The sequence below is a fragment of the Lissotriton helveticus genome, chromosome 6, assembly GCF_964261635.1.
Source record: "Lissotriton helveticus chromosome 6, aLisHel1.1, whole genome shotgun sequence".
NCBI lineage: Eukaryota > Metazoa > Chordata > Amphibia > Caudata > Salamandridae > Lissotriton > Lissotriton helveticus.
Window position 1 is genome coordinate 1,602,898,697 of NC_136067.1, and position 17,865 is coordinate 1,602,916,561.

At 45.0% G+C, this 17,865-nt stretch overlaps 1 protein-coding gene across 1 annotated transcript in view; it reads right to left on the reverse strand.

The window, feature by feature from the left end:
* Positions 1–963: 963 nt before the first annotated feature.
* ETAA1 (ETAA1 activator of ATR kinase) overlaps positions 964–17,865 on the reverse strand; it is a 100,472-nt gene continuing 83,570 nt past the window's right edge. The window contains exons 4-6 of the mRNA XM_078649403.1: positions 16,540–16,658; positions 14,077–16,028; positions 964–1,567 (exon numbers count right to left, since the gene is read on the reverse strand). Coding sequence (XP_078505529.1) covers positions 1,452–1,567; positions 14,077–16,028; positions 16,540–16,658 — 2,187 coding nt within the window. The 3' untranslated portion in view covers positions 964–1,451. The remainder of the gene's footprint in view (positions 1,568–14,076; positions 16,029–16,539; positions 16,659–17,865) is intronic.

Genomic DNA, 17,865 nt, shown 5'->3' on the forward strand with positions numbered 1-17,865 from the left:
TATTTTTTTTCTAAAGTTTGTTTGAGAGTGGTTTAATGGGCCATTGCCTACTCCTCTGCAACTTTTTTTTACTGTTACAAAGTGCATGTTTGCAAATGTGTCACCACTTAAACGAGGGTTTCTGTAACTTTTCAATGTTTTCGACCGGATTACGTTCACAAAACATTGATACACACCAATTGCTATTTGGAAGCCATGCTCTAGACACCCACTCTAGGGTTCGCGACCATAAAATGGCCTTATAGTACAGGTCCACTGAAACTCGTTCTTTTGATTCTTATCAAACAATGACTAAATGTCGAAGTACCAAATTAAACTTTTAAATAACTTATCTTGTCTCTCACATAGTGTTGTGTATGCTGTTTCAAGGTCATGTTTTAACATTGGATTTCATTGGTCTTTGAATGCATGTCAGGGAAGTTGAAGATCTACATTGGTTTAAATAGGTAAAAATGGACTAACCACAGTAGCAAGTAAAAATGTTTACCACATTAACACGTTGTGGAGTGGTGTGGCTCACTGGTTAGAGGCGGCAGATCCAGAAGCAGAAGTCGGCCCGGGACCAGGGTTCGATTCCCGACACGGCAGGGTCGTGGACCAGGGTCAGCGGACTCGATAATTCTCGCCTCGGTGCCTACTCTAACCAGGGGTCCCACTCGGCAATTCTGGGCATTAGCTTGCCTAATCTCCATAACGGCCCCATCAACGCCAGGGATGCCTGGCTCCACCTTGGGGATTCCCAGCAGGGACCATCCCACAGGGAAAGCCAGGACGGGTTCCCCAGTGGTATACAGCGCCAGGACGCCGGCTGGCAACAGTGCACTTTACAAGTATACACATTACACTGAGCAAATTGGAAGATGCTGGAAACTAGAACCAGCTCATTTAACAGATGTACTCCTAGCATTTTGAAACAAACAGGTTTCGCAATACAATTTCTACACAATAGCAGAGACATTCAAATTGCAATGTTTATATTTTTATTACTTAGACGGTGAAACACGTATTTTGTGGAGAAAAAAAAAAGATCAAAAATTGCTCCCAATTCACCAAAATTAGGAGTTGGGGACTATTTTACCAAATTAATTAAATATACTGTAGGTTGTCATTTTCCTTAGGCTTGATTTTTTAATGGAGGAGCATGAAAAATCACTTTCAAAGAACATCATCTCGAAAATATGCTGTGATTCTCTGGAACCAGGGTGCTCATACTCTCTCCAAACTGTTCTAAAGTATGGTTAAGTAATAGTACTCACTTCACAGGAAGGAGCGTTTACACACAAACGCTCATTTCTAAAACTAGATACAATTATTAGTGCTTTGTTTCAACTCAATTTCTCACAGAGAAAGCATGAATAATTTACACCAAGGTGCAAGGTCTCAGACATAACAGTCAATATACATTTTTTTATATAAAAATTTGTCACTCTGAAAGTAAAATAACAAAAATATCAGGTATGGTTCAATTGTGACTGTGTTCGTTTCTTCCGCCTTTCAAGAGCTTCCCTCTTCTTCCTCTCAATTTCTTCTTGAGAACACTTTTGACTTCTTTCTTCGGCAGTAAGCACTATGAAAAATAAAACAAATTTCATCATGGACACAAAAAAGGTTAAAAAGAGATGCTTAATATTTCCGGTTATTTCTTTCATTGGGTTAGCCTACTGTATTATTACACTAGTACATAAGATAAAAAAAATATAAAAATATAAGCAGTCATGTAGATTCAGTGACAGCTTGAATCAGTAACATGGTTTGGTATTTCACTAATAATATTGGTCATATTTGATCACTCTGCACAAAACGTTTAGTAAAAATACATAAACTAACCTTGACCCTGGAAAGTTTCATGCAGAAGGAGTTCGAAGGCCTTACTTTTCCATTTTTAATACAGTAGTTAAAGTTTGGGGAGCAGGGATAGAAAACCTATTTGATAGATCAACATTACATTTAGCATGTACAAACAGGTACAGTTTTCTTCATGGTATGTTTGAGTTGCTGTAACACTTCATCAGTGTTTTTCTAGAAAACAAATGTACAAACAATGAGAGACATTTTAATACTTGCGGCTACAGATCTAAAAATTTGGAAAGGAGCTCAGAATATGATTGGCGGTCAAGAAATGCTCATTTGTGCAGTCAGCCTTTAACCCCTTCCGTGCTCCCGTCGGCCGTTGACCGTCGCGAGCACTACCTGGCTGGTGCTGCGAACGGCCAACGGGGCCCCACCCACTCCTTAGAACGCCCGCACTGCGCCGAAATAACGGCCGCGGTAAACAGGTTAAGAAATCGGTTGGGTCAGTGAGGGTTCTTCAAATTCTCTTTTGGAAAACAAATACAGAAACCATTAGTGCCTGAGTGCAGAATTCTCAAAACCTAGAAGCCCAAGACACTCTTTATTAAACAGAAATATCCGGCTTTGAGAGGAACATAAACTATGTGAAAACCAACAGGGTTGCTTTTGTTTCAGCTTAGGAATAAAGCACATTTATAAGTAACACTTTAACACATAGGGCAGCTAACAAAATGCCTGCAAACGTTAAGTCCTGGTCTGCATAATTCAAATACCTTTGAATAGCCCAGAGGATCAATCCTGTTCCCCGAACTTGCAAGGCAACGTCAAATATCATTCACTGCTGGCAAAGAAAGAAAAACATGGCTGCATACTAGGCCTACAGGTAGAGGGGGTAAAGAGCATGGACAAAACGGTCGAATTTCAAGTCCTGCCATACAAGAGTACAGCCACTGACAAAAGGGCATGGCTAAATACATGCTTGATATGGCCACAAAGCCTTGCAGTTATGTCATCTTAAGATTATATAATAACCAATGTTTTAAGAACATTATGGTTACAATAAAAACCACTGAAAATCACCAGTTAACTATACAACCATAATAACTATTTTAAAAAGCTTAAGACGTCATATTAAAGATGACATCTCAATATGACATTCCAGGATTAACAAGGACTGCAGCTTTACTAGCAAAAGACCTCATGAAGATTAAATAGAATTAAGTGAGTACAATGCCATAAAAAACACAATCAGTCTCCTTAAAGAGTATATGGAGTTGAAAGACTTTGATGGCCTTGGCCATTATACATCAAGAAGAAAAGGAAAAAAGGGAAAATTATCCCTTGTCCAATCAGATTTTTTTAAATGTATGATGTTAGGATCAAGATTCGTAAATTGACTATCAAGCTAACTACAGAATTTAAACCGTCAAAGTGTGCTGACACCATTTTGTAGCACAAATTTCTTTAAAACTATTGAATGGATTTAAACTGGACAAAAAACACTAGGCTGAGCAAAGTTTTAGTTTCATGCCATGTCTGTCATACTCGTTTACTGTAGCGGGTAGCAGACGTTTATATTGGAGCTAAAACAGAAATGCTTCATTGCTGAAATCTCCTTTAGCTCCACTTCCTACCCTCTAAAGAAGCACAAAACATTGCGTTCTGAACCGTAGCAAGAAAAGATAACTGGGGTCCACATTTTGTGCAGACCTGTCATACAATGGCCCGATATTGGAAAACAAAAGAGGCCTTCTCAATGGAAAGTGCATATGAACTTAAAACAGAATCAATTGCCCCGCCGTGAGGACTAATCGTGACCTCAAAGATTAAGAGGCAGGACCCATCATAAATTACTTAATTTACAGCACTAATGACATCACAATTACCTTACCAATGTCATTATCAATGTCGTCACTATGAATCCAGTATCATTTCTTTGTTTGGATATGGTCATGATCGTGTGTTAAGTACTGTGATTTATTGATATAAATATTGTGAGGTCATGAGCATTTGGGGAGCAAGTTATGGTTTTTATGATGAGGGAGCCAGTTATAGGTTTGTGTAACTAGGCAAAACTATTTCAGGGATTTTATTTCATAACCCCACCATGCAATGAACTATTTTTAAAAGACCAATTCTACCTTCTTTACACCCAAGCCCCTTCGTCCAGGAATGTGCCAGCCCCTGTTGCTTTTTAGGGTGCATAACATGCCCTGAGTGCAGGCCAAACCAGCTACTGCGTTTAACTGGGGACATTGTGCTTTCGGTGCTATGCGGGCCTCACAGACATTCCAGCACTATTCATTGTGCCACTGAGCTTTTGGATCTAGAGCATACAGTAATCTGTGAACAGGAATTCGCACCCACAAATCACAGAAGAAAACCTTTTTATTTTAACCAGATTTATTTGGGGGTGCAGGGAGGTGACATCATCTGCCAGCAATATTTTCTGTTGCTGCAACTAATCCGATTGCACAGATCCTCTTATCCCTTCAAGCTTTCAGGAACGGGAAGAACAAGCATTTGCAATGCAATAGGTCTCGCATTAGGAGAGTTTGAGCTATTGGTATTGTAAATGACACATTTTTTATTTATGTTTTGTTTTTGAAAATAGCGAAATTAATAGCTTTGTCATTTACAATGCCAATAGTTATAACTTTCGCAAATGTGACACCTATAGCATCTGTAATGCAATATGTGTTGTATTTACGTGACTTACATGTATTGATATTACAAATAACAATGGCTTTTAATTTTTTTCCAATATTTAATACTTAAATAAACGTCATCATCCTGTGATTCTGGGCAAATCACTTACTCTCCCGGTACCTAACAAAAATGAATGTGTCCGTCTGTAATGTAATTGGTGCTTATTTAAAGTGCTCTGATACATTCTGGTCAAGTTTGTGCTATAGAAAACTAAAAAAATATATATAATATGGAACAAGTAAGGGTGGGTGAAGAAGAAGGGAGGACGAGTATTGTAGAGTAGGATGTTGAGGGGTGCTTGAGAAGTGTAGTTTCATGTAGTAGAAGGAAAGGCAAGAATGGTACCTGGGTATTTGATTTTTGCTTCTCGATGAGATCTGCCATCCCTGAGGCCTTCTGAGCTGGCCTCCGGAATATGTGTGCTGCTGTAAAATAGTACCCATGCAGCATATCAGAGTAGCTCTCTTTATATGTGATTGGGCCACCATCCTTTGGCACAACAACCAGCTGCCACGGAAAGACAGCGAGGGTCTTCAAAATTTGGTTCAGAGCCAGCATGGAGGCTAGGATTGTACAGCGCCTCATGCATGGGCATTCATAACCTTTTCGAAGAGTTTGGCACCTAGATACATGACTAAAACGTAGTTACATCGTAGGTGAACAGGCTGCACCAAATAATATTGACCCACCTGGTTATGGCTACTTTTTGATATGAGATAAACCAACGCGACAAAACAGACTTCAATGATTTGTAGATTACCTCAAACCTTATTTTTGTTTCTTTTCACAAGTAAATATCAACGTTTCATTTCGAAGTCATCACTGCATTGGTTTGATTATAATGCGGGATAGAATGTTCTCTTTAAACCTCATAGCAGAGTAAGTAAGTAAGTAAATAGTGCCTAATTTTGGAACACAGCTTTGTGTTCTCCAATATTTAACTTTCAAAAATTATTATTTAACATTTACACTGGTCATAAAGAGTGTGAAAACACAGCCATCCTTGGCCAGTGAAACACAGAGAACGAAAAAGTGAAAGTGGTTGTGAGAAACATGGAGTTATGTGAACAGAAGAAAGCACAGTATTAGGAAGGCTAAGTGTGTGTAAAGAGCAAGTAAGCAGGCTGTCAAGGAAAAATGCATAAATACATGAATAAATAAATACCGCCTTCGGGTAAAGTCCGCGCTATATAAAAATGCATAAATAAATAAATACCGCCTTCGGGTAAAGTCCGCGCTATATAAAAATGCATAAATAACTAAATAAATAAATACCGCTAATCACCGCCGTCACTCTGCCGGCCTGCGACCAGGAAGTCAGGCAGGCCGGCGCGACAACAGGAAACAGGAAGTAGGAGGGCGGGAGCCTACCCCGCCTCCCACGGAAGAGCCGCGATTGGAGCCGTGTTTGGAGCACCGGAGCAGGCAGGAGCCTACCCTGCGCCCCGGTGCCGAAGGAGGGAAGAAGAGTCCTGCTGCTGGCCCCTGCAGCTGAGAGCCGCCACACGAAGGAAGCCGGTGAGTGGGTTGCTGAGCGGGGCGGGGGAGCATGTGCGCGCGCGAGTGCGGGGGGGGGGGGCGGGCTGTGTATGTGTGTGTGCGTGCGTGTGTGTATGTGTCTTGGAGTGCGTGTGTGTGACTGTGGGGGAGGGGGGTGTGTGTGTGTGTGTGAGCGAGTGTCTGTGTGCCGTGTGCCTGTATGTGTGCCTGTATGTGTGTGCATGCGCTCGCCTGTGTGTGCGTGCGTGCATGCAGAGGGGTGGGGGCTGCCTGCGTCTGTGTGAGCAAGGGCTGTGAGTGAGTTACTCTGCGCATGCGCGGGTACTCTGCGCATGCGCGGGGCTGACGCGCGCTCCCGCGGTGAAAACTGCGATGGAAACGCTCGTGTCAGATTGCTGTCCTCAAAACGACATACGCATTAGGTCTGAAGCAGACACTCTCAATGCTCACGCATTGAGAGTACGTCTGCTCGACCTAAAAAATGGCTCCCCTGACCAATCAAATTCATTATCATCTGAGGATTCGAGGATCCAAATAGAGTAAAATTCCTCCTCAACGTTAATTAGTCCCATTGTTTGTGTTCAAGTCAACCATTTCGGAAACAGTCTCTACTAATATAGGTATTGAACCACCTGGAGCTAGTTCTCCATTACAGCCCAAATAACTAAATATTTAATCCATCTTCCTCCCTCAGTCAACTGGATAAAATGTTTTAACTACAACCTTCAAATTTCCCTAAACTAATACAAATCGACCTCTTCATTTTCCTCCCCAACCCCACTTTCTCACTAGAATGCTGAATGAGGAACGTACCTGCTTAAGCAGCATTTCTAGGCCTGAACTGATCTGGACTGGGAACATGAGCTGTGAAAGGACCTGGTTGCAGCAACTAGGACAGGTGATACCAAGTCATTCTGAGGAATAGTGGCTCAAGGTAACCAGTGTTGATTACAACCTTCAACCCCAGTCCTGGGTAGATTATTTCTCAAACATCTATGCAGTCAAATTCATTTGTGGGAATAGAGAAATTAAAATTGTGACTCCCTGTCCTTGTGCCGGCAGCACCACTCTGACCTTTGAGAATAAGGATATTGTGGAGGCAATTATTGCTCTTCCCTCAAAGTCCCAGGTCCTGATTGTTTCCCTGAGGAGTCATTGAAGGACAAACCTTTGATTTGGGTCTCATATTTGCAGCAGCTCTTCCGCTCCTTGTTGGAAGGTAGCCCTACCCCACAGTCTTGGCAAACCGCTGAGATATTACCTATCCACAAAAAAGGCAGTAAAGATGATCAATCAATCAATCAATCACAGAATTTGTAGAGCGCACTACTTACCCGCGAGGGTCTCAAGGTGCTGGAAAAAAAAAAGGGGGGGGGGCGCTACTGGTGGAACAGCCAGGTCTTGAGTAGCTTCCTGAAGGTCAGCGGGTCTTGGGTCTGTCGTAGGCCGAGTGGAAGGGTGTTCCAGGTCTTGGCGGTGAGGTGGGAGAAGGATCTGCCGCTGTTGGTGGTTCTTGGGATGCGCGGGACGGTGGTGAAGGAGAGGTCGGCGGAGCGGAGCTGGCGGTTATGGACGTAGAAGAGGAGTCGTCTGTTGAGGCAGGCTGGGCCGGTCTTGTGGAGTGTCTTGTGTGCGTGCATGAGGAGTTCGGAGGAGATTCTCCTGTCGACGGGGAGCCAGTGCAGGTTTCTGAGGTGGGGGGTGATGTGGCTGTGGCGTGGTACGTCGAGGATGAGGCGAGCAGAGGCGTTTTGGATGCGTTGCAGTCGTTTGATGAGCTTGGCCGGGGGTCCCGCGTAGAGGGCGTTTCCATAGTCGAGTCTGCTGCTGACGAGTGCCTGGGTGACTGTTGTTCCTGTGTCTGTCAGGATCCACCTGTAGATTCTGCCGAGCATGCAGAGGGTGTTAAAGCAGGAGGAGGAGGAGACTGCCTTGACTTGCTTGGTCATGGAGAGCGTTGAGTTGAGGAAGACTCCCAGGTTATGTGCGTGGTCGGTGGGTGTCGGGGCTGCCCCCAGTGTCATTGGCCACCAGGAGTCGTCCCAGGCTGAAGGGTTGGAGCCGAGATGAGGACCTCAGTCTTGTCCGTGTTCAGCTTTAGTTGGCTGCTCGTCATCCAGACGGCGACGGCCTTCATTCCTTCGTGGAGGTTGTGTTTGGCGGTGAGGGGGTCCTTGGTGAGGGAGAGGATCAGTTGTGTGTCGTCGGCGTAGGAGATTATGTTGAGGTCGTGCTGTTGGGCGATGCGTGCGGTGCCATGTAGATGTTGAACAGTGTCTGGCTGAGGGAAGATCCCTGGGGTACTCGGAGGCTTCGGATCGGAAAGGGGGAGGTGGACTCTCTGGGTTCTGCCGAAGAGGAAGGAAGTGGTCCATTCCAGGGCCTGGTCTCGGATCCCTGCGTCATGGAGATGTTTGCATAGAGTGCGGTGGCAGACCGTGTTGAAGGCGGTGGAGAGGTCCAGCAGGATGAGGGCTGCGGTCTCACCGTTGTCCAGCAGGGTCCTGATGTCGTCGGTGGCGGCGATGAGGGCAGTCTCGGTACTGTGGTTGCTGCGGAACCCTGACTGGGATGGGTCCAGGATGCGGTTTTCTTCGAGGTATCAGGTTAGCTGTCTGTTGACTATCTTCTCGATGACCTTGGCTGGGAACGGAAGCAGGGAGATGGGACGGAAGTTCTTGAGGTCTCTCGGGTCTGCCGTGGGTTTTTGAGTAAGGCGTTGATCTTGGCGTGTTTCCAGCTCTCTGGGAAGGTCGCGGTCTCGAAGGAGAGATTGATGACGTTGCGCAGGTGGGGTGCGATGGAGCTGCTGGCTTTGTTGAAGATGTGGTGCGGGAAAGGGTCTGACGGGGAGCCGGAGTGGATTGTACTCTTGGTCTTGATGGGGTCATCGATGTTCACAATGGTCCACGCTGGCAAGGGGTCGTAGTCGATGGTGTGCGGCGAGTCTGGTGTGTCGGTGTCTGTTGGGGCTGTCTGGGTGTTGAAGCGGTCGTGGGTGTCGGCGATCTTGCGGTGGAAGAAGGTGGCAAGGGAATCGCACAGGGCTTGTGTCGGTGGGATGTCGTTGGTGTTGAAGAGTTCCTTCTCGATGTTGAAGAGCTCCTTGCTGTTGTGTGCGTTATTGTCGAGGCCGTCTTTGAAGGAGATCCTCTTGGAGGACCTGATGAGGTGATGGAGGTTGCGGATGGCATCTTTGTGGGCCGCGTGGCTGTCCGGTGTCTTTTCACTGTGCCATTTGTTCTCTAGTTTCCGGAATGTACGCTTAGATGCTAGGAGTTCCAGCGTGAACCAGCTGGCTCTCTTGCTGGGGTCTCTGTAGGTGGGCTTTTTCAGCAGGCAAGGGTGCTAGAGCAGTCATCTATCCATCGTCGGTTGTGGGCAGCGTCGTCGGGGCTGAGCGCGAGATTTGCCTGTAGTTGGACTTCTGTGACTTAATTCCTGCAGCGGCATGGGATCTGTTAGGGTGCGGTGGGTTTCTGGAAGGTGAAGTGGATGCAGCAGTGGTCGGTCCAGAGGAGTTCCGTGGTGTGGCTGAAGGAGACGTGGGAGCTTGAGGAGAAGACGGGGTCTAGCGTGTGGCCGGCGGAATGGGTTGGGGTTGTGATGAGCAGTCTCAGTCCGACGTTGGCGAGGTTATCGATCAGGATGGTGGAGTTGCTGTCGTTGTTGTTTTTCCAGGTGAAAGTTCAGGTCTCCGAGGAGGATGTAGTCGGTGGAGGTCAGGGCGTGTGTGCTGATGAGGTCGGCAATGGAGTCGCTGAACTGGGGTCCGGGGGGTCTGTAGACGAGGGAGCCTCTAAGGGTGGTGTTGGGGTCTATGTGGATCTGGAAGTGCATGTGTTCGGTGGTGCAGAGAGGGTCATCGGTGCTGGTCGAGACCCTGATGGAGTTCTTGTGGATGATGGCGATTTCTCCTCCTACTCCATTGGTGTGGTCTCTGCGGGTGATCTTATAGCCGTCTGGGATGGCTATGGCGACGTCAGGTGCCGAGGAGTCGTTCATCCAGGTCTCTGTCAGGAAGGCGACGTCCGGTGATGATGTGTCGAGCAGGTCCCAGAGCTCGAAGGCGTGTTTGCGTGCGGAGCGGGTGTTCAGTAGGATGCATCAGGGGTGGTTGTGGTCCTTATTGGAAGGTGCTTCGGCAGCTATGAGGCTGGTGCAGCTGCAGTTCCGGCAGTTGAAGGGACCATGAGTGTGATTCGGGGCGGCCTTGAAGCAGGTGTGGGTCCGTCCGGGGCTGAGAGCGTGGAGTGTGCTGGCATCGTAGCGCCGGCGGTCGCCATGGTGGGTACCGGGCCGCAAGGACCAGGGGTTTTGGTGTTGGGGCCGGACGGGCGCAGACAGGCTTGCCTTAGGCGCGCCGGCCGTGCGTGTCCGCTGTACGGCAGCGCAGCAGCCGCCATATATGGGGAGGTGGGAGGGAGGTGCAGCTGAGAGGCAGGGGCAGCAAATGGTCAGTGAGGGGGCGGGGCTGCAGCGGCCGGAACCGGGGGCAACCGGGCACAGAATCAGGGGCACAGAAGGCAAAGTGGGCGCAGGATCAGGGGCACACGAGGGGAACAGAGGCAAAAAGGTCACAGAATCAGGGGCACACGAGGGGAACAGAAGGCAAAATGGTCACAGAAATGGGGGCACAGAAGGCAAAATGGGCGTAGAATCAGGAGCATACGAGGGGAACAGAGGCAAAAAAGTCACAGAATCAGGGGCACACTAGGGGAACAGAAGGCAAAAAGGTCGCAGAATCAGGGGCACACGAGGGGTACAGAAGGCAAAAGAGGGCAACAAACAGAGGAAGACTGGCACAGAAGACCGGGGCAGCCGGCAAGGGCACAGAGACAGCAATCCGAGGGGTGAACTTACCAGCAAGAGCAGCGGGCAGGACAACACAGGCGGAGCTGTGTGGTGGGGGAGCGACCTGCCTGGCAAGGTCAAGGGTCGCTCCAGGTAACTATAGGCCCACAATCTTTTTTCCCCATCTCATTCTGGGGCAGCTATCGGACTGGGGCAAGTACAACTACATTCTCTCGGAGTTCCAGGCATGCTTGAGAAACAAGGTCAGCACGGTGGAACAAATTTTTCGCTTTTGTGGCCGCTACTAGAAAACAGCAAGACAAAGGCCACATATGTGGTCTTTGTCAATGTAAGTTCAGCTTTCAATTCCATCACTAGAGGTAAGCTGTGGAAACTGCTGCAGGAGATGGGTTTCCCCTACAACCTTTTGCCTGTTCTAATCAAGCTACACACGCATAACATGGCCAGGGTTAGATATGGCAATTATGGCGAGCTCAATGACCCTTTTAACATTGAATCTGGTGTTCATCAGGGCTGGGTGCTGGCCCCTACACTGTTCACACTCTACATTAATGACTTAGTTCAGGAACTCAATTTCCCAGAATACAATGCACCTAAGTTGGGTCCCATAAAATTGCCAAGCTGCTTTTTGCAGATGACGCTACTAATACTTAAAACTCTGTATGGGCTGTAGGCAATTGCAAATTGTTTCCTACATTTTTGCAGCACACAAGGCCTTGAACTCAACATCACCAAAGCAAAATGTAGGGTGCTCAATCCTTATAAATCAGCCAGGGTCTAGATCGTGGTGCATGGTGTTTCACTTGTGAAGGAGCTTGTGTATTTGGGGGAATGTTTAACTTGCAAAATGAACTGGTCCACCGACATAAGAAAAAGTGCACTGAAAATCCAACAAGAATCTGGGGTCGTGTCTAAGCTGCATAAGAAGGCCAATGCATGCTCCCTTGCCCCAGTGTTGGAGATTTACAGTCTCAAAGTGGAAAGCTCAGTCATGTATGATGCATGACTCGGGGGACCCAATGGGTATGACAAACTCTTCAAAACAGAAAATAGGTTTGAGAGGAGTGTCCTCAAACTTCCGCAGAGTGCCCCACGTCTCCGACAACTCCAAGACATGGGGTTTTACCCTATCAATCACGCTATAATTGCTAGACCCTTCACGTACTGGCAGAAACTATGGCCTACAAAAGAACTGGAATGCTGCATAGCCTCGATCAAGGCACTTTTAAATTCCCTGGTGTGTGAGAAGATCACCTAGATTGGTTATATCAAGTCGATGCTTTATGAACTAGGTACGCCTTCTCTTTGGGGATCAACGGGCCCAGCTAAGTCTATTTCTCGCTCCTTGATTAAAAATCATTGGTTCGCTGGCTCTCCCAGTAAGAGCCAACTGAAATTAGGTGAAGTGACAGATCAGTGTGACAAGACCTTATTCTTATGTTGGAATGAAAATGTTTTCGTTACCTTTCTTTGGGCATTATTCTATGCAAGTGTACCATTTTTGGTTTGGCTGCCATTTTGAACCATGATCAAAACTAATGTTGGTCTCTCTGAAAAACGGTTTCTGGTGATGTTCATTTCTCCAAGGCCTTGCTCTGCTAGTGAATACACTGTTCTTATTAGCGCATACCTTTCCTGAAGATTGAGGTCTTCTCCCACTAGTCTAGTGGCGGGCATGGACAGGGTGACCTTGGTTAGGAGATAGTGTGTGCCCGGCCTCAGAGTCGAAACCTATCCTACTGTACTCCTTTGTTTAGCTGCATCTGCCTGGAAAATTCCATTATGGGTGTGCCTTCATTGGTTCTGAAATGTACATAATGCATCTCTAGGTTTGCTGATGCCAGTTCCTCTGCAGCACTCCTAAGAGACTAGGCAGATCGGGCTCTGGTCGAGTGCATCAGAATAAACCTGTATTAGCTTGTATTCTCTACTGTCTGACCGACTCTTCATTTGGTATGGAAGGCTGAGAGATGGTCGCGAGTGACCCTAAATGGGCTACTTCCTTCACTTAAGAACAGAAATTATCTAAATATACACTCAGATTTATTCGACTTTTTATTGCAGATTTACTTTTTATTTAATTTTTATCTCCCAGAGTTTTTCAATAGTCTCATATTTCTGGAGAAAGTTCTGCATAGGCAGTTGCATCATGTGTGCCAGCATGCATGTGAAAATGCCTATTATTTTAAAGCAATTGAACTTTTGTTTCCTGTACATAAGCACCTCTCACAGCAACCCCACCGAAATTTGATTTAAATCATGAATGCTATTTTACCATAGTGGACATTATTTTGTACGAATGAATCCCTTTCTGTGTGCACATTTACGTTTTGTGAATTTCAAAAGTAAATGTGAGTCAATATATTTATGCATCTAAGTTCAATTCACATGCACAAATGACTCTTAATTAGGCCTTCCACCTTTATAGGCAAGTGACCATCACCGAACAAAGGCAATCATTTCAGCATCTTTAATGGTAGAATATATCAATACGCTGGGCACAGAGAGTCTACACCAATAATGTCCTCCCTAATAATATTTACTATCCCTCGATATCTTATTCAAGTGAGTGCTTTTATTTAATAATCCATCATTTTGATCTAGGGATCCTCTCTGAAACACGTAGCCAGAATTAATGTCTCTAGAACTTTAACAGGCACAATTTGTTTTTGGCTTTGTAGCTAGCCTAGGTTGACTACCAACGTGCACCTCCATCTCTTTATTATTATCCTATGTTGCCACATACACTGCATGCAATTGTCAACTTGTGTACTCTTTCGGCACAAGATTTCCCTTAATCGAGGTACCTCCATTAACATTTTGGACATCAATGGTCTTCAAAAGTTCCCATGCAATATCTGAGGGGGCAGTCCGAATTCGGCAAGTTAGGTACGTGTCTCAAAATGCAATTGCATTAAAAACTGAATGAAATCTGAAATATTTAACTAAAGATGTGGGGCTAAAGACTTATGGGTAAATTGTGCTCCATCCTGGCCTCTCAAACTAATGGCTCGACTGTATTAAAATGGATGTTTTTTTTGTTGTCTTTTTAGTGTGCATGAAACGTTTCCTTTACTAAATGTACAGCGCATTAATTGCATTAGGACGCCAAAGTATAAACAACTTTCGATTTATGTAATCGGATTTACTTTTTCATTGTTACACTGCATAATGTAATTTCTAACATTCACTATTTCTTATCTTATGGTTACCATGAAATACGATGGTTAAATATTTAAAACAAAATAAAAAGATACAAACCCTTTGCTGACTGCAAAAAGGACTCCGAGAGCTGCCGTTTAAGAGGCTGGTGTTGAATAACTGGCAGATTGCCGTGTATAGCGGATAAAGTCTTGCTCTCACCACATTGTAGATTGGGCTCAGGTCGGAAAACATTGTTTGACCTGCTGCTATTGTGATCAACATCAACGCCAGTCAATTGTGAGGTCTTGATTTTTGTAAATGAAAACTTTTTAAATGACGGTGCTTCAAGAGCTTTGTCAACATTGTTGCGGAGAGGGTTTGTGGGTTCCTTCAAGTGAACGAGCGAGGCAGACCTCAAATCATCGGCAGGCGTAGAATTAGATCGGATAAACTTTACCTGAAGTTGATTAGTTTTACTTCCACAACCTTGGTCAAAATCCTGCGAAATCCCAGGCTTATTCGAGGAAGGTAAACTGAAGGACACAGGTGCTTTAAGATGTGTAGAGTTGATATTTCTTATTGCAGTTACTTGGTTTGAAGTACTGGAATTGAGTTTAGACGTGGTGACCTGAGTGAACGTGCTCCTATTAGAGGGATTGGTGTGCACTGACTGATAGGCCTCCTCTGCTTTTGACAAAACAAATCCTTTGCTTGAATCAGAGTTAGACACCTTATTTCCTCTTTGAATTTCCTCATTTTTCTCATTTTCTTTTTTTAGCTCTACTGTCTGGGTAAGTTTTTCAATGTCATCACATACTTGGTATAACAAATCATCCTCCTCTTCATTTGGTTCGAAAAGACTGTCAGACTCGCAAAACATATCTAAGATTTCCTCAGAAAACTTTGGATCATTCCAGTCATCAGAAGGTAGGTGATTATTGGTTTTAAAGCTCGCAGAGGTCTGGTTACTGGTATCGGACTCAGTAACTGGATTGTTGGGCTTATTTGGAATCTGCAGCTTCTCAGGCTGCTGGTTGTAAGAGTCTATCTGAGTACCTTTCCCATTCTTAACTTCAGGTTTCATGGACATTTGTGAAGTCACCACTGCAGGTTCTTTATGGGTTCTAGGTTCAAAAGAATGCACACTGTCACTTTTAAAGCATTTTGAGTTTTTGAGGAAACTGCACTCCTCCTTGGGATAAACTGAACGTTGAACCGGCTTTACAACCGGAGCATTTGAAACACTGGTACCTTTAACTGATTTGCTATGCTTGAGTTGAAAGTTGTTTGCTTTAGACGAAAGAGTCATTTTCCCATTAGGCGGGACACAAAGTTTAGTGTCCTCACTGGATACACCAGTTTTCGTAGACAATTTAGAAACTGCCATATTGGTTTGGGGCGTCTTGATTACCTCAGGGTTTTGAGTAATTTGCATTAAAAAAGAATCGTCTTCTAGCAAGTCAGTGTCCCAATCATCAAAATCATCTTGATTTGTAGCCATTGGTATCACTGTGTCAAGTCCTCCAGGTGGTTTCCTTTCCGCTACCTGAATCTGGTCCAGAGTTGAAAAAGCAGTTGCTAAATCTGGTCTGATATCTAGTATTGCTGCATTATGCACACTTGTGTCTCTGGTATGCAAAACAATATCTTTTTTAGTTTCTGTTGAATATGAATTCCCCTGTGAACTTTTCTGGGAACTATCCGATGGACACTGGCTCAATGTGCCACTACATTTCTGCGTCGACGAATCGAAAAGGGCATTAAATGCTGCTTCAGTCTCTTGGTCAATAGAATTTTGACTGATCCTTAGACATTGTTCTGCTGCAGGAATACCAGAGCTCGTTTGAACGGGATGAAGAATCAGTGCAATACTGCCTTCTGGTACCGTGCCTTGTAAAGGGCCAACCTCTTGAATTTGACCACTTGATTCTTTCCTCATGAAAGTTTCTCTGCCTGCAAGGATTGGAGTCTGGTCCGGATTGTCTTGCTCTTGGATGGCATCTACCAGATTTTGATCAAACTGTTTAGCTAATTTCATCAGTTCTTCATCTGTATTCTTTATTTTGTGTCTGAAAAATATGCATATAATTGGTCATTTGCAAACAAAACATATTTCTTACTATAACTAAACAGACATTAAAATGAAATTCTTATTGGGTTGGTGAGAGTTGGAAGGATGCAGTCGGAGATGCTGAGAGAAAAGTGACTGGTGTGGAGCTCAAATGACGTAGGTGTTGATGGTTTGCTAAGGGTGCAGACTCAGGAAGACTTGTATGCGAGTGCAAAGCCGCTCTAGTCTGCATCTATGACCTACATAGCATAGGTAAGGACTTTGCGCTTGTATTGGAGACAGGTGTTTATGCGATGAAGAGGGCATCTAGGGATTGGGGCAACTGAGAAAAGCAAGGTGTAGTGCACAGTTGGTTCACCTTCGGGATGCCTCGGATTCGTTTTTTGGGACAGCAGAGCACATGGGGGTGAGATGCATGCACTGACCATTTGACTAGCTGAGCATACAACCATACTATGCAAAGCAAGTGTCACCATTATGAAAAGAGAGGGATAACAATTTAAACTTACTTAGCGCCACTTAATTTTGATCTGGTTCGCATTTTTGCAACTGCAGGTGTACAAGGGATAGCATTTTCACCAATCCACATTCCAAGAAGAGCTATTTCGGAGCTGGTTGGTTTTTCTTCCTAAAAGAATAATAATTTTCACAATTAACATCAATCTCACTTAAACATTGGCACTGTAAGTAGTAGTTTGAGTGGAATGCGTCCAAAAACACAACACTGTACTGAAATAATAATGGGTATTTATTAGAAACGCATTCCATTGTGTTATTTGTCATTAATCTACACCTTCCTTAGGAATCATCCCCATTACCATCCACACCCCAGTCCACGTCCCGGTCACCACCATTCACGAGCAATTGTTAAACTACAAGCATCAAAGTCGGGTATGATAAGGGTAAGTTGTGCAGGATCCTCTGAACTTCTGCAGAACCCTCGAAATGCGAGGTATTGGTGGGAATGCCTTAACCAGTCTCTGTGTCTTAAGTGTTCTTGTAGACACCCCAAGAAACCAGTCAGAGGGATCTGTAGGACACAAAAAACAGAGGGCACTTAATGTTCCAGGCACTCACAAAGAGATTTACACATGGACATTACAAGAAGGATAGCATGTCCTTCACTACCCTTAATAACAAATTCACCTGAGACCTGGATGTACTGTGCAAGCAGATACGTTGTACTGGTAGTGCACAGAACTACAGTTCCATACACATACTTTTCTTTCCCTAGACTCTCATCAAACTCTCCAGCGATGGATGAACTTTGCATCTGAGGGCGACAGTTACTTTGACATGTGATCTATGAACTGTAGTTAAAACAGAGAAAGCAGTTCAATAAACACCAGCAGGGTTCCAGAGCTGCCAAACACAGCTGTTGGATTTTCATCAAGATGTTGGATGGTGGACTTTGCTTCACTAATAGGCAAAGGTATTTCTAGTGCTTCCGCTGCTTTCAGCAACACAGACATAATAGACTTCAGAGTCTGAACCGAGGATGTCCTCTAGCTGACTTTGAGGGTGGAGGAGGCCCAAAAACAATTTTAGGACGGTGGTGGCAGCGACGGTGTCCTCAATGGTTCTAAGGCAAGAGACAAGCATATTAGTAGGAAAGTGCTTCCTCAGAAGTACCACCAAGGCCAGAGCCACTGGTGGTGCAGAGTCAGAACTGTCAGAGTCACCAAACTTGTAGGATTGGGCCCATCCTTGTGGAGTAACCCAGAGGATTGCAGGGCCATCCTGCAAATATCCATCAAGGTATGTTGAAGAGCTTTATCCTAGGAAGTGTTTGCAGGAGTGTTAATTTTTAGCTTCACCTTTTCCAGATCTCAAAT